At 42.9% G+C, this 23,623-nt stretch overlaps 1 protein-coding gene across 3 annotated transcripts in view; it reads right to left on the bottom strand.

Moving 5' to 3' along the window:
- Positions 1–23,623, bottom strand: part of VPS53 (VPS53 subunit of GARP complex) — a 158,867-nt gene that overhangs the window by 118,983 nt on the left and 16,261 nt on the right. For all 3 annotated transcript variants that reach the window (XM_019650460.1, XM_019650458.1, XM_019650462.1), the window contains exons 3-4: positions 21,538–21,587; positions 19,945–20,011 (exon numbers count right to left, since the gene is read on the bottom strand). Coding sequence is in view for 1 of the 3 variants with exons in the window: in XM_019650458.1 (XP_019506003.1) it covers positions 19,945–20,011; positions 21,538–21,587 (117 nt within the window). In the remaining 2 variants the exon portion in view is untranslated. The remainder of the gene's footprint in view (positions 1–19,944; positions 20,012–21,537; positions 21,588–23,623) is intronic.

The following is a 23,623-nucleotide window of genomic DNA, read 5'->3' as shown; positions in this document are numbered from 1 at the left end:
TAAGATAAGAATAATGCAAAGAGGTATGAGTCATGAGTGCCAGCATCATTTGGAAAGCAAGGGACTCCTCAAGAGAGCAAAAACATTGCTGAGGCTACTGCATCTGATGAGGCCTAAACAGCGGCCCCTGTGATTTCCACTGAAGGTAAGCCCTAGGAGTAAGTAAGCTGTTATTTATGCAATGTCCCTTCTTTTGGTACTGATGTCCTCTGGAATGACAGAGAACTGTTGCTATGGAAGCAGGGCATCTCCAGCTGGAACAGAGGTGCTTTAAGACTCGGCAATAATGAAAACACAGGCCACTCCCAACAATGGTGCCAAACGATATCCCAGGCTACCAGAATCTCATTCACAGCCATGGATGGTTGCATGCACACAGCCTCATGCTTCCCTGTGGCCTCGAACACAACAGGTCTCTTCTAGGTCTGGCAGCCCTGGTCAAATGCCGGATGGGCACCCACCAGATGAGAATCATTGGCGTGAACATGAATTCCTCCACAGCCTGTTTGGAAACGTTGCATAAAGGGGTTTTATTTAAAGCACAGACTTCTTTCCAACCTTGTGAACCAAAAGAATGTAGAGAGCAAAAGGAGTAATTCTCACCTTATTTGTTAAAATGCTCTGTTACACCTAAGTTACTTTTATTTACGATTTCTGCAAAGCACATCCACGGCAAACGTGAACCAAAGAGTTCATTTTTATTGGGTTTGGGAAACAAGCCAGAAGTTAAAATCACAAGACGGAGCTGGAACACAAATTCAGCAGTGCCCAAACAAGACTAAACATTTACATTTTCAAGCTCTGCTTATATCTGTTATCACCCATAACTTAAAATACGTGAGCCCTGAAGTAGCTGGGAGTGGTGAATGCATTTGCACAGCTTCCTTTGATGAAATGTAATCCTTGAGGGATGACTGCATTTAAAGCAACACCTCCAAATGGCAAAAGAAAAGAAAATGTTGAAGCGAAAGTCTCGGCGACTCTGCTGAATAAAAGGTACAGAAATTCAATACTGTAGGAAATGGGGCACACTTCAAGGAACAATTTGTCCAAGTTTAACTAAAGGGCTACTTCCTACAAATAGCTAGGACTTTCCAGCTGCCAAGATAAATTCTGATCCACCATATCTTACTATTACTCCTCATTTTAGTCACTTAGTAACTCTCATCTATTAATATATATATGATGGGTCTTCATTCAGGAGAAAACACCCTTCTGTGGTGACATCACCTGATTTTTAGAGATACCTTCTGTACCAAAAGCCAAAGGCTACGAATGCCCTGGGGGTTTCACCTGAGTGCGTTTCTCCTATTTCGCTTAATTCTCTTCAGTCCCACAGGGAAGCAGTGCACACGGTTGGCTCCTTTCATCCTAGCGCTCCTCTCAGCGCAGATTCTTCCTCAAGCTGAGAGGGGCCCAGCTGGTTAATGAGGCCATGGCCACTGTCACTGCTTAGATTCCCTTGTGAACCAGTTAACTTTTCAGATTCCACAATGAAAAAAAGTGGCCCCCAAATCTGCTCTTAAGAGTTTGTCACTATTTCAAAAGAGAATTTGGTATGGACAAGTATGTAGCATACTGGGAATCAGAAAATCTGGATCTGTGATTAACGCACTGAGTGAGTTGGGGCAAGTCACAGAACCTATCTGAGCCTATTTCTTCGTCTGGAAAATGGGGGAATGACATCTCTGTGGCCAAATCCACATCTTTGTGAGGGTCAAGTAGAAGAATATTTGCAAAAATATTTTGTAGAATGTTAAGATGACCATATTTATATTATAATAGAAACATTAGCATTATAGATCAAGACAAACGACTCAACATGTACCTTCTGCCAAAGCAACTCGAAATGTGTCTTTGCTTATACCGAATCAATCAAGAAAGATACATTAGTCTTACAACAGTACATTCTTAATTCTAGAGGTCTGGATAACTCCAGGGCTGACAACTGTACTGGAGCCTGACCACAATATGCTAAACCAGTCACCAGAAATCTCCAAAGATCAGAATGTCCAAGTATTCAAAAAAAAAAAAGTATAGCACTTGGCCTAGCACAAATGACATCACAGTTAGCTATCTGTCCCTACTGTTCCCATGTGACTGGGAAAAAGAAAGTTTAAAAGTATGACAAGGAGACAAGGGTGAGTAATTGGGTCTGAGATGGAGTAAAGACCCCTCAATTCACCCCTTCTGCTTTATAAAAGACAGTATTTGGATCATCAAATTTACTTGTCAGTAACTGTATCTCCAGAAAAAATGTCCCCCTTCTATTGGGTTGTTGGAAAAGTCATGACACATTTTTGCAATGAAAAATAAAAATACGTCATGACTTTTCTGACAACCTAATAGTTGGGGGCCATTATAAGAGTAGCACTAATATATTTTGCCTAACCTCCATATTCTAGGTATCACATATAATACCTAGAGGTGAACACAGCATCTATTCAGAGTACAATATAACAGGGAAACAAAAATCAGAAATCCTGGCATGTGATCCAATATAATATCAAGGATGATAAGTGTCTAGTATATGTTAGAGCTCAAATCTAGACGACTACGGAACACCAAACCAAACAGATTAACAAAGCATTCTATTTGGTTTTGCAAAATTAATCCCCTTCCAGAGGAAACATCAGAGTCCAAATTAGAGCAAAGGAAATTTGACAGCTATATTACAGGCTCCTGAAAACAGGGATTTATAAATGGAAATGTTGACAGAGCAACCATAGCACTGCATTCAGACTGTTCTAAATCCAGTATTTCCATGAAAGAGGGAAGAGAAAAAAAAAAAAAAGAGGTCAAGTTCTTACATGAAGACCGAGTTTCAAATTCCCATCCATTGTTTAAACATAGCTGAATGACTTCTTGTATCATGGACCTAAAACCCCGAAAGCTTTGCCGTCAGCAGTAATAGTGCAAGTTTTCTAATGTGCAACCTCCAATTAAGAATGGAATTTTCCTTCCAAAATCGCTAACTCCTAGCATTCAAAAGCAAGAGTAACCTGGGGAATGGCCAGAGCAGTTACAGTAGTGATGAATGGCATTTTCTTCTTTAGATGTAGAAACGCTAGTTTAAACTTGTGACTGCCTTTAACATGGAAACAAGCAGATGGCAAAAGTTATGCTTGACCTTCTTTCTTAGCTCCTGAAGGGTACCAGTTTATATGGAGATGGCTCAGAAGAATAATAAACTTCAGTATTCCTTCCTGGCACACTCTTCCTGAAACCATTTTCAATAATCCTGTTGCACACCAGTGGGACTTGATGTGTTTCTAAGGTCAGAAAGGAAGTGCTTCAACTGTGGGACTTGCTAACGAAAAGAAATAATCATGGCAGTTTTCTTTTTGGGGGGGGAGGCCACATCACTATCATTAGGTACTTAACACAAAAACTTAAGACTCCTACAGCGAATCTGAAACACCTATTCTGTACGGACTAAATGAAGACACAATAGGAATGTATGCTTATTTAGCAGAAAAAGAAATCTATTAAAGCTCAGAACAATATGGAAAAAAGTTTCCAAAGAGATTAAATATTGAAATGATTAAAAACTGCCAAATGACCCAGTAATTCCATGCCTAGGTATATACTGAAATGAAAGCAGGGACTCAACACACATATGTGAATGTCCATCTTGATTACAGCATTGTTCACAACAGCCAAAAGGTGGAAACAGCCCAAGTGTCCGTGAACAGACAAAATGTTGTATGTACATACAATGGAATATTATTCAGTCATAAAAAAGGAATGAAGTTTTTGAACATGAATGAAAATCCCAGATAAAAATACCAGAATTCAACAATACATTAAAAGCACAATACACAATGACCCAAAGGTATTTAAGGAGGGTTAAATACATTAAAAAAAAACAAACCTAAGCTAATAAAGAAATGGAAAAGCCATCATCATATCAGCAGAAGCTGAAAGAAATAGAAAAGCTATCATCGTATCAGTATAAGCTGAAAGGGCTCGTATGTTAAAATGCAACATCTATTTTCTGGCAAACAAGCTTAGTGAACCAAGGTCACAAGGATAACTCCTTAATAGTTCAAGAATCTAGAAATGACAAAATGTCACACTAGAAGATAAGGGCCTTTTCTTTGCTGCATCATCTCCAATGCCTAGAGTAGTGCCTAGCATACAGGAGGTGCTCACTAAGTATTTACTAAGTGGATGAAGAAATATACTAACCAGCGACACTGTCATTAAAATAAAAAACAAATTGCCTGCCATCCCAACTTATTTAACACTGAAACATTGTTCAGAAAAGGCATGTATAAAACTTTTAATATCAGGATCCCTTTACCCTCTTGGAAATTACTGAGGGCCCCAAAGAGGTTTTGTGGGTTATAGCTATTGATGTATATACCATCTGGGAAATTAAAACGGAGAAGTTGAAAAGATCTATTAATCCATTTAAAAATAACAACAGGGCTGGCCAAGTGGTGCATTAGTTAGAAGTTAGCTTGGGATGCCAGCTCTGAGCAGCAGGGCCCCAGTTCGGATCTCACATGAGGGCCAGTGACGCTATGCCCTCTACAGCTAAGATGGTGAACAACAGCTCGACCTGGAGCTAGGCTGCCATGCGTCAGCGTAGGTTGCAGCCCCTGCTGCAGTGGGGCTGGCTGGCAGCAGACGTGAGCTTTCATGAGCTGCCATGAGCCATTGTGAGTGGCTGTCCCCGGCAAGCGACTGCCTCACCCAGGAAGAGCGCAAATACCAACATGGGCCAGTGAAGCAAAGTCCTCCACAACTAGACAAGAACAAAAGGACAGCAGCTTGTCTGTTCCCCTCCCCCAATTCCCCAATAAAAAAATAACAATAACCCACTGCATGTTAACATAATAATGTTTACATGAAAAATAACTATATTTCCAAAAAAACCCCAAATTTCTTGAGAAGAGTGGCACTGTTTGTGCCTTTGTAAATAGCTTTAGTGTCTTCTTTAATAGATACCAACTGGACTCTCATATATGCTTCTGTATTGAATCTGTTGTGATATGTTGTTTTGGTTGAAAATATTATAAAAATGTGGCTTCACATAGATATGTAGTTAGAAAAGAAATATTTTAACACCTTTTTCAGGTACATGTGTGTGTGTGTGTTTTGTCCATCTCATGTTTTATTGTAAAAATGTAAAAATAAATTACATTTAACATCATCACCAGTATGTACACACAGTGTGTGCAATTCCAGGATAGCCAGTGACACCCCAGCAAGGTGGGATGAAGAAACTAAAATGAGCTAATTAAAACATTTCACAGAAAAATAGAAGGCTGCCCCTTCTCACCCTGTTGCCGGGCCTGCATATCCCTCGGTTACAGGATGAGTGGGGTGTGGGCAGACATGCCCATCAATATCTTCACATGTTGGGGGTGGGTGCAGTTCTGGCACCATTAGGCCACGCAGTATTGGGGAGGGGGCTGAGAGGCAGAGAGGGTGACTGAGTTGAGGGGGATCACTCACCTCCTGCCCAGCACCCACTGCCTGTGATGGGTGGCCCCAAACTTTGCTCACCTATGGGTCAGTGCCATCTCCCTCACTTTGTGTGGGGACTCAACATCATGACGTTGGCTGAGGTCACCAAGAAGGGCCCAAATGAGTTGGGGGTAGGAAGGTAAACACGGAACACCGCAATCTTGGGACCCTGCTCTTTCACCTTCTCTTCCCTCTGGCTCTGAAGCCAACAACAGGTGCCAGGTATAGGAAAACAGCAGTTTATTTAAAAAATAACAAAACAAAACATACAGAGCAGAGTGGGCTGGCCCCAGGGTGTGCATCACAGAGAGCCCAAGAACTCTGCCAGCCCCTCACCGGAAACACTTTCATGTTATCTTTTGCTCCCCCCCATCCAAATCCTCTCCTTCCTTACACACACACACACACACACACACACACACACTCTCTCTCTCTCTCTCTCTCTCTCTCTCTCTCTCTCTCACACATGAGAAGCAGTGGCTAGAGTGAGGAGCTTGAGTCGCATATTTGGTCATTCTCCACTTGTGAGCCCAGAGCAAGCTGGGAAGCTGTGAGGTCCTTATTCAGGGCACAGGGGATACAACGGGGGTGGTGGCAGATGAGCCAGGGCTGAGCTCATTCCTGTGGCTCCCTGGTCACCAGCTCCAGGAACCCCAGCCTCAACGGCCATGGCCTTCTTCTACCTTCTCTTTCTCCCACCACTTCCAGGAGGCAGAAAGCCTGCGTCCACCATCACTTGCCAAAGGGTATCTGAGACAGAGAGCTGGTCTCTGGGCTCGGCGTGGTCCCAGTATACAAGAAGGGCGAGGACTCGGGCACGCTTGGGACTTGCTCTGGGTTCCCTATATCAGGAGTGTTGCTGCACCTGCCCATTATCTCCTTGCTCCCTTCCCCGAGGCGACCTCTTCCCTACGGAGTTTTGCAGTAGAGGCCAGTCAGGCAGGCAGATGGGATTGGGGGGGGGGTGTGAAATCCTTGCCCCAGCTGAGGCCTGAAGTGCCTGGCCCCCACACACATCAGCTGTACCTCCAGCAAAGGCAGGGCAGGGTCTCACACTGCCTCCCCCACTCTCTGAAATGCCGAGCTTAGTGCTGGGCACACAGAAGGAACTCATGAATACTGGTAAACTCAAATGGCCAAGGCCCAGCCTAAGAGAACCATGCGACATTCTCAACCAAATGATGAGGCGAGGACCCAGGCAGTGGCCTCTTCAAGGTCAGTCCTGCCAGCCAACACCTGTCTTTGAATCATCAAATACACCAGCTGCGCTCAGGACAGATGCCTCCCCACTGCCAGAGTGCCCGGTCAGCTGGAGAACAGAGGACTTATTCTGGGCACAGGCCATGCTTGACAGGTAGCATCTAGCTGGAGGGGATGGAAGGTGAGGAAGGCCTTGGTCCCCCACTCCCACTTCCTGGAGGTCCCAACTACCATAGGATGCCCCAGGATGAGGGGAACGGAAGCCATCAAAGGCAGAGTGAGGAGCTGGCCCCGCCTCACGTGCCTCGGAGGCTGTTTGCCTTGTTGTACTTGTTCATAAGCTCTTCGTAAGGCACAGAGAACTTCGACTTGGTGCTGGTGAAGGTGGACTTGTCCGACGAGGGGAGCTCGCCCAAGTTCATGGGCACCTCAGCTTTGGCCTCTTCCTGGGGCTTCTCCTTGCCAGCCAAGTTGTCAGCCAGGGAGGACCTGGACGTCTCCTTGTCCAAGAGGCTGGTCTCCTCGTTCACAAAGGTGATGCTGGCGTTAGGGAAGATGAGCAGGTGGCAGTCCTGGGCGTCCCACGGCTCACCCTCCTCACTGATGCGGTCCAGCTGGTTAGTGAACACCTCAGGGCTTGGGGAGCCATCTTAAGGGGGGCGCCCCAGCCTCCTCACTGGGGGACCGTGACACGTGGCCTTTCCTCCTAAGCATCTGAGACACCTCTTCCAAGCTGGGCACCTGGTTCTTGGAGTAGAGCACCAGCGGGGCCAGGGAGGCCGGGAGGGCTGGCAGCCCACTCCTCTGAGGCCCTGGCCCCAGTCCCAGCCCCGGGACTCTCTCCCCATCACTGCTTGTTTTCATTGCTTTCTTCCCAATCTGCTTAATGAGGTCATTGTGGGTCTCCTCCTTTTTGGACAGAAAGCTGAAAATGTTGACATCCGTGGACGCCGTGTGCCCCGCCATCTGCAGAGCCTTCTTGGAGTGTGGAGAGCTCTGGAAGGTCTCCTTCCACTGCCACTGCCGCTTCTTAATGGCCTTGTGGACCTCCACAAACATGCTCACCTTCCAGTTGACAAAGAAGGCCAGCCAGGCCAGCCCCAGGTGGATCCAGAGCGCCACAAAGTAGTGGTACAGGGCATAGTAGTTGGCGCTGGGGTTCACACTGGCCCCCAAATCGCTGAAGCCGACGGTGGAGATGGTGATGAAGGAGTAGCAGAGGCTCTTGATGTAGTCCTCCTCGGCCACCATGAACACGAAGGGCGGGATCGCCAGGTGGACCAGCACGCCCCAGTGAAGATGGCTGTGCAGGTAACTGGCGCCTTCTGCAGGCTCATGGCTCTCCTCGTGAGGTACTGGCCCAGCCTCTTTGAACATCCCCGGAAGAACTTGCCCAGGACACTGATACACATCAGGCAGAGTGGCATCCCGAAGAGACCATAGTAGACACAGAAGAGGCACCCAGTGGGGGTCTTGGAGGCCATGTTGCCATAGTTGATGGTAGTGATGGCCGTGGCTGAAAACATCATTGCACTGGGCCAGTTCCAGTTGTAAAAGGTCTGGTTCGCTGTGATCGCCACGCCCTGTCCTGCAGCATCAGATACTACCTGCAGGATCTTGTCCAGGCCCTCCTGGCCCAGGTGCGGGGAACTCCTTGAGTAGATAAAATTCCCATGTACAGTAGTTTCTCTTAGCCTCTTTTCAGTGCAGCTCCACCTGTACTGAGAAGATTGCTGTCCCGATGGCCAGGTAGAAGATAATGGCCAAGGTGAGCAGAGGACCCTGGTCTACAATGACTCCCTAGAGGCTGCCTCCTGAATAGAGTCCCCTGGCCCCAGGGGTTCTGGGTCTATGCCCCCTCCGGCCTCTGGAAACAGCTGTTTGAATTTGGAGCTCCGCATGCACAATGCCTGATGTCCCTGGCACTGCTCCCTGGCAAAGCTGCTCTTCCAAGTTGACTCACTGAGCATGGGGAAACTGGGCGTGGGTAGGGGTAGGAGAACATCTAGGAGGTCAAGGGGACGCCCTGGATTGCTGAAGCAAAAGGGGCTGGGGGAAACTCAGAACCGACTCTGGTAAGACACGTGGGCCACCCTCTGTGCACCACAGCAGTACACACAGCACCAGCCTCCGCAGGCCTCTTTAGCAACCGGCAGAGCGCTCCCTTGTGTGCCGGGCCCCCGCGAGAGAAGCCAGGTACTTGTTGATAATCTTTTTTGAAACTACACCGAAACTTGAAAAGTGGTAGATTCCTTTTATTTTTTTTTTCAGCTGAGCCATGCTGCCACCTGTTGGCAGTTCAGCGGCAGCTCAGCTCGGGCCGGGCATCGAACTGCTGTTGCTCAGGCTCGCACTCTTGAGCGAGCTCTTAACCAACTGAGCCACTCAGCCGGTCCCTGAAAAGCGGAAGATTCTTAAACATTAGCACTATGGAATGTGAAATACAGAATCTGAAATCTTATTAATATGGAATATGGAATCTGAAATCTTATTAATGAATTGTACTCTAGTACATTAAATTCCACTGGTCAGTTTTGCTTCCGCCTAGGATTCAGAAAGCTGGAAAGAGGGTTGCTCTTACATTAGAAAATTAAATAAACTACAAAATCACAACTTTTCTTGAACCCATTAGAGAACTGAAGGAAACCAAGTATCCTGAGATTCAAGGAGGGACAGGCTCCCCAAGAGACATGGTGACACCCAGGGAAGTCTCACACGTGGCAGAACATAAGAGGAAGACAGGGGTGCTATACAAGCAGGTAGGAAGGAATCAACTAAAAATTTTAACAAATTGCTAATGGCCAAATGTAGGGTTAGAGCAACAGGATAGAATTTCTAAGAGCTGCACACACAGGGCAGTTTGCACCCACTCTCACGCTCTTTGCCAACACCTCTGCTGGGTGCTCTCATGAGAAAAACTGCAGGCAGAGTGGGAGGCCAGAAAGAGCATTCTTTTGTGGGGCAGATATGGAGGAGACAGTGGGCGCTGGAGGAAAATCATGAAGCCCTGATAACCCTCGCCCTTGCCCGAAACCACCTCTCAAAAGCCTGAAGCCTGGCAAATGTCCAGTGTAGGTCTTACGGACCGGACAAGGGAACATGAGCCATTCACTTCCTCTGATGCAACAGCAGATATTGTGGACACGGAAGCAGTGCTGCAATTTTCATTCAGAGAAGAGCACACTGGGGACAGTAAGGAGGCTTTCAAATCCAGTAAACCTAGAGTTGCTTTAAAGCGGGGCAGTAGGGATAGAAAGGAGTGGAGCTGATGGAAAAGCCACAGGAACTTGACAAATGCCTGGATACAAAGAATTAGGAACACTGACCTTCCAGTGGGTTCCATCATAATCAGCAGCAGCAGTATTACTGCTTCTTACTAAGCAAGACTAAGCCTGACCTTGTGCTGTGATTTGAAATAATTCACTCTAGGGCCGACCGAGTGGCTCAGCTGGTTAAGAGCTCGCTTGGTAGTGCTAGCTCTGAGCAGCAGGGCTGCGGTTCGGATCCCACGTTGAGGGCAAGTGATGCTGCGCCCCCTACAGGTATGATGATGAACAACAGCTCAACCTGGAGGTGGGCTGCTGTGAGTCCCTGTCGACGGCGTAGGCTGCAGTGGGGCTGCAGTGGGCTGCTGTGAGCTACGTAAGTGGCTGGCAGCCAGCGTGAGTGGCCGGCAGTGGGCGAGAGCTGCCGTGAGCCGCAGTCAGCAGCCGACCAATGACCGGCAACCGATTGCCTCACCCAGGAAGAGCGCAATGATCATACCAACATGGGCCAGTGAAGCGACGTCCTCCACAACCAGACTGAAGAACAAAACAGCAATTTGTCTACCTGTCTGTTCCCCTTCCCCGATTCCCCAATGCTGTTTCCCTCCCCCAATTCCCCGATAAAAATCTTTAAAAAATCAATCAATCAATCACTCTAATCCCCACCACACCGAAGTAGGTATTATTATCACCATGTCACAGTTAAAGAATCTGAGGCTCAGTGAAGTTAAGTAACTTGTCCAAGGTCACACAGATAGAGAGTGGCAAAGCCAAAATTGAAATTCAAAGCTCAAGATTTCACTTGACTAGGCAGCCAACCAATGTGACAATGTCCAACTGCCCCAATACTTAGAGATTCAAATAAAATGCTCAGTCTTGTACATAGAGGAGAGAGAAGACACAGCTGTCTGGATTCCTTATAGGCTGCCTAAAAATAAGAGATTTTAGAGTACAAGGGGCAAAGGGTTCCAATATGCAGTAGACATGTCACTCTGCCAAAAAGTGCTGTTAAGGCTCATGTGCAATTAACAGGATGAAGCATAGTGGTAAGACTGAACTCAGTTACTACAGGGCTAAATAACAGACGTTCTATTGTAGAACTCCTTGCCTCAGCTGCAGTCAGTAGTGCTCAAGTACTCTAGGCAAAACTGACATTCACGTGGATTCAACTTGTGAAATAAAGGCAAGCCAATCTTGACCTCTGCACCAGAGGTAAGAAATCCGGGTTAGGAAATAGTGGAGATTCCCAATCAAAACCCAGGACACTGCCCCTAAGAGAGTCTGAACTACACCCCAACTTCAGCACTGCCCCACGGAATCTTTCTATACTCCCAGGTCAATCTCAGGCCTAAGCAATTTCTGAAGTGTAGTGTTGTCTGCAGACATTCTGAAAAATAGAAGTAAAAAAAATTAAAGGGAAACAGAAATGCCTAACCATTTTTGGTCGCTAATGGAAAAATTTGAGCCTGTGCTTTTAAAAGCTCAATTACTTTAGATTTACTATGTTTCAGGAGGAGGAAACAAGTGACAGTTGCCTTGGGTGTTTTTTTTTCAAACTATTTATGGTCCTTTTAATACTCATGCCATTTATTTTCTTGCATCAATGCACTTCATTTTCCTCCCAAAGAGAAGATGAGAGAAAGGATAAATTTAAAGTGATGGAGGGAAAGAATTGAAATCATCCTGCCAGAGAGCTGACAATTACAGAGTTATAATCCCACATAACGAAGATCGATGCTGTGCTGTTTAGTCCCACTATCTACCTAGTTCAGGGTCTTGGAGAACACAATTATTTTTGTTCTAATGCCTGAATTAGATGTTATGCTAATTTTGAGGATGAAAAGCAAAGAACACTTTCTCCTTGGAAGGCGGCACGCTTTACTGATTTAATTAATAAATCTTTACATCTCTATGAAATGAGAAGAAGGCAAGTATGATTAGCCTCCTTTTCTGAGGAAAATGAAGACATGGAAAATTAAGAAACACGGCCCTGGACGGATACTGAAAACAGGAAGAAATCTTTTGTTTTCTGTCCTGGCATTGTGTACGAAAATGAGGATAAGAATGAGAAGAACAAGTCTCAAACAGCACACCACATGGCTCAGAACCTGTCTTGTTCAACCTTTTCATCCACAACTTGAATGAAGACACGGAAGGCATCTCTGGCGAATCCGCTAATGAGAAAATGGGGTCATCAAGGTTCCACAGGGTCTCAACGGGCTGGAACAATCAAGCTAAACTAGCAAGACGAAATCAAGGGTGAGACACATAAAGTCCAGCACTTAATTTCAGAGACTCTCTTAAACAAACAGAGAAGGGAAGAGTTTAAAAGCAGTTCATATGAAAAAAGACTGGGGCAGATACTGCAAACTGCTGGCCCACAGATGTGTTTTGTTTGGCTTTTGCAGTACTTGTGAAAAACACTAAGCCAACATTTAAAAATTGGGAGCGTTGCATAAAAATCTGGATTTCTGGCTTCTCTTGAAAAACGGATAGATCTGGGAACTCCAGGTTTGCATTCAGACGTGACAACAATTGGTCAGAATTGAGTTGTGGCTGTCCCCTTTAGACAGCATTCACTCCCCCAGTGGATCCATATAGATGCGCACTGGCCTGCTGAAGCCATTTAGGTTACTTTCTTAGCTCCGCAGGAATCTGTTTGCAACTCTTGACCTGGGAGTTTCAGATAACTGCCAATTCAATAGAAGCCAATGGTGTGATATGGCTGCCAAAAGTTTCACCCAACCCAAAATCATGGAAGAAGAGTGTCTAGATTGATGGCCTTTGACTTCTGAAGTCACAGACTCCTTAGAGAATCTAGAAAAATCAAGGAGTCTTCTCTTCAGAAATATGTCTGTCACACAAAATTTTAGAATTAATTTCAAGGAGTTGACAGATGCCCTGGACTCCCAGTTCCCAGGTTAACAAGCCCAGTTTAGAGCAAGGGTAGGCTGTCCCACTGTATGTTCATACACGATGTCTACTCCCAGCCAAGAACCACATTTTAAAAGGGGTGCTGACAAACTGCAAGGCAACCAGGATAATAAAGGGTCTGGAAATCATATCATAAGGCTGAAGAAACTAAGAACGATTTGCCTAGAAAACGAACACAATATCCTTTTTAAATTTCAGAAGCTGTAATAAGGAAAAGGGATTAGGCTTACACCAGTTGAATTGGCAGAACTAAGATCAATGAGAAGTTACAATGAGGTATATTTTACTATTTCAGTTCAGTCTGAGAAAAAAAGTTTCTTACAATTAAAGGTCTACAAAACTGGAATAGACTGTCCGGTGGCACAACAAAGTAGTGAGTTCCCCATCGCCGCAAGTATCCAGGCAGAAGCAGGATAACAAAATGGCAGAGATTTCACAGAAAGGATTCCTAAACATCTAAAGTTTCCTTCTTCTAAATCAGAGTTTTAGTAAGCGGAGCTGTAGATGGCAATATAGTGTTCCCCCTTATCTGCGGTTTCACTTCCTGTGGTTTCAGTTACCTGCATTCAACTGCAGTCCAGAAATATTAAACGGAAAATTCCAGAAATAAACAATTCATAAGTCTTAAACTGCATGTCATTCTGAGTAGCATGGTAGAATCCACACTGGCTGGCATCCCTTTGTCCAGCACATCCATGCTGTATAAGCTACCTGACTGTAAGTCACATCGTAGCCGTCTGGGTTATCAGGCTGTACCGCAGTGCTTGTGTTCAAGTAACCTTTCTTTTACTTAATAATGACCTCAAGTGCAAAAGTAATGATGCTGACAATTCATATATGCCAAAGAGAAGCCCCTACAGTGCTATCTTTAATTGAAAAGGTTCAAGTTCGGTACTATGCATGGTTTCGGGCATCCACTAGGGATCTTGGAACATATCCCTCACAGATAAGGGGGGATTATTGGAACAATTCTCTTCTCCTCCCAAGACTAATTAGCCTTGCTCTGATGTAATAGTTACATTGTAGCCACACTGCATTGATGAGACAGAAGCTGGGTGGCTGATCCTCTCTCGGTGATTCTCAGTTAGCTTACTGGGAATTAGCCAAGGTTTGGCCACTCTTGAAATTTCACATGCCAATTCTGTCTTCTTCTAACCCACTCCTTTATTCACGTCTCTTTCTACCTATGTTCAAGTGTTATTGTTGTTTTTTTAAAGATTTTATTGGGGAATTGGGCGAGGGGAACAGCATTGTGGAATTGGGGAAGGGGAACAGACAAGTTGCTGTCCTTTTTGTTCTTCAGTTTAGTTGTGGAGGACATCACTTCACTGGCCCACGTTGGTATTATCATTGTGCTCTTCCCGGCCATTGGATGGCTGCTCACAGTGGCTCACGGCAGCTCACAAAAGCTCATGCCAGCTGCCGGCCAGCCCCACTGCAGCCTACACCGTCACTGGCGACTCACGGCAGCCCAGCTCCAGGTTGAGCTGTTGTTCACCATCTTAGCTGTAGAGAGTGCAGCATCACTGGCCCACATGTGGGATCCGAACTGGAGCCCTGCTGCTCAGAGCTGGCGTCCCAAGCCAACTCTTAACCAATGCGCCACCCGGCGGGCCCTCAAGTGTTCATTTTCATTCTTAGGAAGCTGCATAAGTTTCCCAGCATATCACATCAAGTAGTTGTTGAATTGACTCATCTTATCCACAAAGTTTCAAACATGTGGGCATTTAGTTAAAGCTTTTGCCTGATGATTTCAACAGATAAAAATGGGGAGAATTCAGTGCTGTATTAACTTTGTATGAGCATCGCAGCCTGATTAGAAGAGGTCACAGACTAGACCAGCACAAGTCCACCCACATAGAAGATGGTCAGCTGGCTCTCTAGGATGCGTAGCAGAGGGCTAACGAGGCAGACGGCATTTCAGAAATTTCAAAAACTAAAGAAACTGCCTCACTGTATCTTCAATTTCTAAATTTCTCCCTCCCTACAAATAATTATTGTGTCAGGCACACTACTTTTCAAAAAAAAGAACTTTTCTGCTAAAAACGTCTTTTAAGATACCACAAATGTGAAGGAAATACTTTCCCCTTATTTACACAGATAAAAGCACATCGGTTCTGGCTGAACACAATCAAGATGAAATTTATAAAATGAAAACTTCCTTTTGTCTGTATCACTGCTCTCCTCCTGAGTGTTCCTCAGAAGCTCAGGAAACAAGTTCTGAAAGCAAACATTTCCTCTGTCCCAGGGAAGAGAAAAACCTGGGGCCTCTTGACCTATAAAACTAAGCAATTTGGAACATCTATAATTCTCCCGAGTCTGTGCCAGTCTAATCCAGTCTCCCTTCAGCAAACCACCGGCTAGCCAGGGCTGGACAGCAAGGCTTTCACCTTTAGGAGTTGACAAGGACAGGACTCAAAAGCTCCCTGGAAAAAAAAGTTTCTACTTCAGCTTGCATTACAAACTGTTGGAAAAGACAGATGGAGGGGATGACAGGGAAAGCAATTATTTCTTCTGGGCTTCCTTTTTGTCTGGATTCTAAGGAGATGAATATAAAATTCCATCACAGATTGAAATGCTATCTAAACATGCTTGAAAATGTGGTCTTGCTCTCTGAAATATGACCTGCTCTGCTCTGCAGCAACCTGTAACCTATTAATCTGGGAGGTGGGGAAGGCCACCATTCCTGCAGGCTGTCTAATTCCAGGCCTGGCTCACCAATACCGCTTGTTTGTGACCGACCACAGGTTAAAATAGAACTAACTAAAAGATATCTACATAGCATGACCCAACAAAAAGCCCTGATGAATCATTCACTTTATTTTCAGGTTCTTGAAGTTTTAAGTACCTGAGACGCTCGTATGTATATTAAAGTTTCCAGTAAGCCATTCTCAATGTAGACTGAATCACACCAAACAGTAGCATTATTCTTTTAAATAGTAGTAAGTTGGGACTAGTCATACACAAATCAAGCTTTAAACAACTTGAAAGGAACATACACACTGATCAAAATGATGTTTTTATGGCAGAGCTTTTGTTTATTTACAATTTACAAGTAATCTAACACAGACTAAATATTCCATACAACTGAATATATTGTTACTACATATGGACTATGTGTTCTGAGAAATGCGAAGATGAGAAAGATAAAGTTTCTGCCTCAAGGAGCTTATAAATTAGTCAAGGGGACAAGATGCTGTTCACTAGTAAGTCAAGAGACCAGGATAGCCAATGAAAACTACAAGCATGGAGCGGTGCGAGTCTGCAGGCAGAAAGGACATACATCTAATTGATTGAGGGATATTGGGATCAAATTTCTCATCTGTAAAACAAGAGCAATAGACCAGATGAGTTACAAGTCCCTTCTAGTTCTAAAATGCTGTTTCCTTTGGTTTATCCAGTTGAGATAAACCGAAAATTTCATGAAAACAGTAGTATTTGAGCTGGGCCTTAACTAGGTAAGATTTTGAAATAAGCTACTAGAAGAAAAAGAAGAGCAAGAGCATTTTAGGCAAGAAAAAAAAAAAAGAACATACCATATTTTGCTGTGTATAATGAGCTCCCGTCTATAATGCGCACCCACATTTGGGGCCCAAACTTTCAGGGGAAAAAATTTTTCATTTTAATTTCTTAACTCGAATTTTAATTTGTTTACATTTAGGTACTTGTTTTTTGTATTATAAAGAAATTTTAGCATTCATTTTTTTAACATATTATGGTACAGGAAATTTTATGTAACATATAATTACAAAACACAAGAACAGATACAAGGTACAAAAAATTTTATGTACCGGTAACAAATTATGATATTTATGCATCATAGAAGGCCAAGAACTCTATGTTGCAAGTCAGTGGTAAGTTCAACAAAACTGATTATTGTATTCCAGGGTGTTATTTTTGCATACAGATATCGTTATTGATTTCTAGAGTTACACTTTTAATTCACAAGCATATATAAGAGAATTAAAAACATGTATATAGATACGGAATTAGTACTACCCATGTATACTGCACATCTTCATTTTTCCCTCACAAATTTGGGCAAAACAGTGCACCTCATACATAGCTAAATACGGTAATCATAAGTCCAGAAAGAACAGGACATGCTTGCAGAGCACTAAGGCTTCAGTGTAGATGATGTGCAGCAGGAGACAAAACTGGAAAGGCAGGCTGAGGCTTTGAATGCCGAGCAAAGGAACTTGGGGGTCTAACTCGGTAGACAGAGGCCACTGAGGTTTCTAAAGAGATAGATGACATGACCAGACACATAGTAGGAAAGTTAAAGGGCAGAATGAGGCTGGAGATTTTGCAGGCTCCTTGCTCCTCTTAATGACCTCTAAGGGTCCCATTTACATGGGCCTCCCCTGCCAGAGAGGCTAAGCTTCATGGACGAACTGTAAATGGATAAAACAAAGCAACAAGAACTAAAAACCATGCAAGGAAATAGGATCAGTTTTAGGAACCTAATGTGTCTGTACACCAATACTGATAATGAAAACAAGAAGGCAGACTACTTACAAACAGACCAACGGAAGATGATTATTAAGAAAAGAAAGTCATGTGCCGGCCAGTGGCGCGTTGGTTAAGAACCGGCTTAGGATGCCAGAGGGCCCGTTTCGGATCCCTTATATGAGGGCCAGTGACACTGCCCTCTGCAGCTAAGATGCTGAACAGCAGTTCGACCTGGAGCTGGGCTGCTGTGAGTCGCGCGACGGCGTAGGCTGCAGCCCCTGTGGCAGTGGGTTGCCATGGGCTACCGTGTGTAGCCAGCAGCAGCGTGAGTGGCCAGCAGCTGCAGTGAGCGGCTGTCCAGAAGCCGGAGACTGATCTGCCTCGCCCGTGAAGAGCGCAATGATGGTGCCAACTTGGGCCAGTGAAGCAACGCCCTCCACAACTAGACCGAAGAACAAAACGACAGCAACTTGTCTGTTCCCCTTCCCCCAATTCCCCAGCACTGTTCCCATCCCCCAATTCCCCAATAAAAATCTTTAAAAAAAAAAAAAGAAAAGAAAGTCATAAAATGTAGGAAAAAGAGAGCTATGGATAAAACTAAAAATGTAAAAGAAAGAGACTCATAATACCTGTGAGCTACCAGCAGAGGAAACAGGAATGGGAGATGCGGAAATGTCTACACAGGATTACACCTTCCACTTACTCCTCCCCCTAAAAAATCTGGGTAGCATAATTAACATTTTAAGAAATCAGCTGTACTAAAAAATGTCAAACAGGACAAATAACAGAACCGAAGTTATTGCAAAGGTGCACACCTGACCTAACTGAATTAGTGTTGAAAAGGGACGACCAGACGCTGTGAGAGGAAGACCAGAAAAGACATGCTCAGCATTTCTGTTAGATAGCAATTTCTGAAATCTGATGCCCAAACAGAAGAATAAAACCCAAAAGAAAAGGAAAATGGCTAACAGATAACATCTGGTGCCTGGATCATTAAAGAATACCTCCTCCCCACACACTTCTTTTTCCCTTCATTCCTTTCCAACAGCTCTCCTTAGCTAGATCCAAAGGAAATGTAAAACTCTGAAATGAATCTACAGTTACCTGTCTGCCAACAAAACTAGGTATGAGGAACTGGAGTTATGTCACATTGGTGTTTTTTATTTATTTTTTTTATTTTTTGCAATATGTGAACTTTATTTCCATCTTGATTTAAAAAATTTTACTATGATAAAATATACAAAATGTATCATCTTAACTGTTTTTTATTGTACAGTCCCATGGTGTTAAATACATGCACACTGTTGTGCAACCATCACCACCATCCATCCCCATAATTCTTTTCATCTTGTAAAACTGAAACTCTACACCCACTAGACAATAACTTACATTCCCCTTTCCCCCAGCCTCTGGCAGCCACCATTCTATTTTCTGCCTCTATGAATCTAGGTAGCTCGTATAAGTAGAATCATACAGTATTTGTCCTTTTGTGTCTGGCTTATTTCACTTAGCATAATGTCTTTAAGATTCATCCATATTATAGCATATTGCAGAATTTCTTTCCTTTTTAAGGCTGAATAATATCTCATTGTATGTATATAGCACATTTTGCTTATCCATTCATTTGTCAATGGACACTTGGGTTGCTTCCACGGTTTAGCTATTATGAGTGCTGCTATATATATGGGTGTGCAGATATCTCTTCAAGACTCTGCTTTCAATTCATTTCAGTATATAGCTGGAAGTGGAACTGCTGGGTCATATGGTAATTCTATTTTGTAAAAATATTTGCGGAATCTCCATACTGTTTACATAGCAGCTATACCATTTTACATTTCACCAAAAGTGCACAAGGGTTCCAATTTCTCCATATCCTCGATAACACTTATTTTGTGTTTTTTTGATAGTAGCCATCCTACTAACTCACTGTAGTTTTTGATTTGCATTTCCCTAATAATTAATGATCTTGAGCATTTTTTCATATGCTTAGTACAATCTTATGTCTTCTTTGGAGAAATGTCTCAGGTCCTCTGCCCATCATTAATTGGGATGTTTGTTTGTTGTTCAATTTTAGGAGTTCTCTATATATTCTGGATATTAATCCCCTTACAGATATATGATTTACCTATATTTTCTCCCATTCTGTAGGTTGCCTTTTTACTCTTTTGACAGTCTTTTGATGCTTAGGTTGCTGCTATCCTTTGAAATAACAAAAATAATACCAAAATCCCAACAACTTAGCTGACAGATAAAAGGAACAATCTTATTTAGCCACAGCGCACAAAATAAAGGAGGGCACAAAAGACATCTGACACTAAGGAGAAAGAGAAGAAAATTTCGTTTTTCTCATTTTAGCTCGAATGCCCCACCCATCTTTGGGGTGAGCCAGGCTACTATATATACTCCTGGTCCGAGGGACACTGAGTGAGTGCTCATGGTTGGTGTAGGCAGTCTACCTCTGTTACTACTGGGACCAGTCACATACATTTCCTGCTGTATATGAGACAGATCAATAAGAGCGTGCTCTATAAGAAGGCAGATCAGTATCTTGGTCACTTGGTGGTTTTGAAGAAATTAGGGGAGTATAAATAATATGGAGGAGTAAGTTACTTACTTGCCTGCCATCCTGCCCCACATTTGTTTGGCCTCTTACAACCGTTCGAATGTTGTCATCCAGTCTCCTAGCAAAAAAGTCAAAGGAGTTCATTAAAATAATCTCTAGTCTAGGTAAACCAAAAGAAAAAAAAGTTAGTAATTTATCCATCAACTTCTGCAGATTGCACTACTTGTCCAGAAAACCAAGCAAGTGTGAATGATACAAGGAAGACTGAGGCCTGGGACCCGGGTGGGGCGGCACCACCAGCAGTATAAGAAGCCAAGCCCAGCATAGACTGATGAGTCATTTTCGTGTTTTGTTTTGTTTTTAAAAGGCTATTTTCACTTAATATTCAGAGCTGTCCAAAAAGGACCCATGTAACTTTTAGTATTTTTCATGGAGTAAACCAGGAATGAGAAAGTTGCTGAAACTTGATGGGAAGAAGCCAGAGAATTCAAATTACCCCCACACAAAATCCTTCCTTAGTAACTTCCTCAGGAAACTTAAAAGGGATAAGGAGCCAGGGTAGTATATGAAATCAGTGCTTTGCTTTCTGGGCCCTGATTGTGCAACCTGTGGAGGAGACAGATCTGTGGCCTCCAGTTCCTCTTTCTCGTGTGGCTCAACAAGGGCCACTTAATGACATCTCAACCAAAGAAAGTGGTATCAGAAAAATTTCATTTTTCATTTGAAGAACCCAGTAAAGGTATGAGGGGAGAAAGTTGAATATAACTGGCTCACAAGTGATTTTGGAATCATCAGGGAATTTCCATTATCTGTGCAAACCCTGTACAACTTAGTGGTCTCTGCTAGAATTGTTAGAGCTATAGTCCACCAAAACGATGAACAGGCTTCTTTGCACAACCTAAGGCACCCAACTGAACAAAACACTAATAGCAGAGGTCTTCACCAAAAAACCCAAAGGTTGTAAGGGGAAAAAAAAATCATTTCCTGATTCAAAATAAAGACTTCTCCTCATCAAAATTAAAAAAAAAAACCCCAAACTATATTTAAAGTAATGACATCAACCATTGTAATAACTATTATAATGAATAAACAAACATGGAGTATCTACCATGTGTCAAAACTGGAAATACAGATGGGGACAAACCAGAACAAGGCTATTGGGTAGGAAGGATATTTGATGACCATCCCAGACAATCACATCCTAGATTGATCACAATGTTTAATCCTGGGCCACCACCCATGCCAACCATCAGATCTGACCACATCGGTAGCTGGTATGTGGTCAAGAGATACACATATAAGCCCACCTTCATATCTAAGCCTTGGGAATACCAAAAAAAGGGTAATCTGCTAGGGAAAATAAAACCATTAAAAATATAGTAGAAATGCTTTTGCCTCCTTTTATAATCAACTATTTTGAACAGCCTATTATAGCTTCGATACCTTTTCATAAATAATTGAAGACTGATTAAAGAATCCAGTTTTTTGCTACAAGGTACATATGGCAACCCAAATAAAATTACTTTTTCAAAAATTACCATCCACAGCAAATCTGAGACATCACTGTTCTCACAGATAAGTGTGACCCAGGATGCAAATTAACAAGATACTTTTCATTATTAAAAGTCATACAGTATTACTTACCTTATTTTCAGTCTAATCTTGTTCACAACTTCGTCTATGTTTGCCAGAGACTACAACAAAGAAAGAAAAGTACCAGCTATTATTTTACTTCCTGAAATTCCTCTTTTACAGGGATGTGATGAGCTATAGTGGCTATTTATGACATCTCAGAAAATTTAGTCATACGATATGATACAATTTTTATGTTTTTTAAAAAAGTATAGCAGTAGTTGGCAACTATTGCAAAATCCAGCCAGGCATCTATTTTTTTTAAATCAAGTTTCATTGGAACACAGCCACGCCCATTTATTTACATATTAGGTACAGTTGCCTTTGACCTACAAAGGCAGAGGTGACTAATTGCAACAGAGACTGAATGGTTCACAAATCCTAAAATATTTACTACTGAGCCCTTTATAGAATGTTTGCCTGACCCCTGGTATATAGAATCAATACAAATTCATACAACAAAATACAGCAACGAAAATGAATGATTGTGAACACAACAACATGGATAAATCTCACTACCATAAATGCTAGACACAACAGCATATATACTACATATACAGTATATATATATATATATACATATATACACACATATATATATATGATTCCATTTATATAGTTGAAAAATGAGTGGAACTATTGTCTTGTGTTAGAAGCCAAGATACTGGTTATCTCTGGGGCGACAGTGACTGTAAGGAGGCAAGGGGCCATATAAAGGTGCTTTATTTCTTGATCTGGGTGGTGGTTACATGGCTATACTCATTTTGTGAAAATTCATCAAGTTATACACTTAAGATTTGTGTACTCCTCTGTATTATATTAACTTCAATAAATACATAAATCTATTTTTCTAAGTGTATAAGTCCATTAGAAAAAGTCTAGAATGATAACTACCAGTAGCTGTAATCTATGAAATCTGTAGCAGCTGTAATCTGCGAAAAGGATTTTAAGTTTTTCTTCTTTTTGCCTGAGTATTTTCTAAGTGCTCTATATTGACTATGCATTGCTATGCAGTAATTATTAAAAAGCTATTTCTGTTTTTAAGACAATAACCAAAAAACCCCCAATGGGACTAGTTCCAACCTTAGCAAACAGAAAATGTGGGGAAATGGTGCCCCCTAATGGAAAAGAGATGGAACAATTTTATAGCACCATTTTAACTCAAGTTTTCAAAATACAATTTTATAAGTCCTCTTTCTCTCTCCCTCAACAGATATTTTACCTCAGAAAGAATTGGGGGTGATGGAAGAATTGTGCTTATAAATTGCTCCTGGCAACCTGTGCTGGCAGGAGGACCAGAAGCCTGTAAGAAAACCAGGTCACAAGTGTTTGAGATGTCAGATGGGCCCATTCACATCTCATCTACTGTTTTGACAAAACCAATGGTTATTCAGGATTTTCAGAAATCCAAGAACAGACTGAGGTAAAGATAAATCTCAGAAAAGAGAAGATATTTTAATTGAGAAATCTACTGTCAAGTCGGTCACTTCAAAACTGGAGTGGGTATAAATCACCACTGTGGTAACAGGGGCCGAGTTGTCAGGGGACCTGGGTTTGGCACAACTGCCACTAACAAACTTGCTGTGTGTCTAGAGGGCAAGCTGTCTAGCCTCTCTGAGTTTCTATTTCTTCATATGCAAAATGGGCATAATAGTTCCTGCCTTGCTTATCTCTGCTGGGACCCATTCCTTTAAAAAACAATTTTGGGGGTTACTTAAAAAAACTATTAAAAAAATGTTAACATTTGGAGAATTTGGGATGAAGAATAACTATAAATTCTTTGTACTTTTCTTACATCATTTCTGAAAATGGGAAGTTATATCAAAATTTAAAAACTAATCTATTTTAAACTGGTAAAACATGTACATGACCAACAATTCAAATAGCAGAAGAGGATAAACAGTAAAAAGTAAGGCTTCCTCTCCCCTGTCCTGCCCGACCCCCCAAGTTCTCCTGCCCACAGGCCATGGCTCTGGGCCAGTTTCTTCTGCACTCTTGGAGGTACGTATTTGCCGGCGTATAAGACGATTTTTTGGCCCTGAAAAATATGCCTCCAAGTGGGGGGTCGTCTTATACGCCAGGTACACTTCAGATAGAC

Source organism: Hipposideros armiger, unplaced genomic scaffold (assembly GCF_001890085.2).
Source record: "Hipposideros armiger isolate ML-2016 unplaced genomic scaffold, ASM189008v1 scaffold_141, whole genome shotgun sequence".
In the NCBI taxonomy this organism is placed as follows: Eukaryota; Metazoa; Chordata; class Mammalia; order Chiroptera; family Hipposideridae; genus Hipposideros; species Hipposideros armiger.
This window is presented reverse-complemented; position numbering and strand designations above follow the sequence as displayed.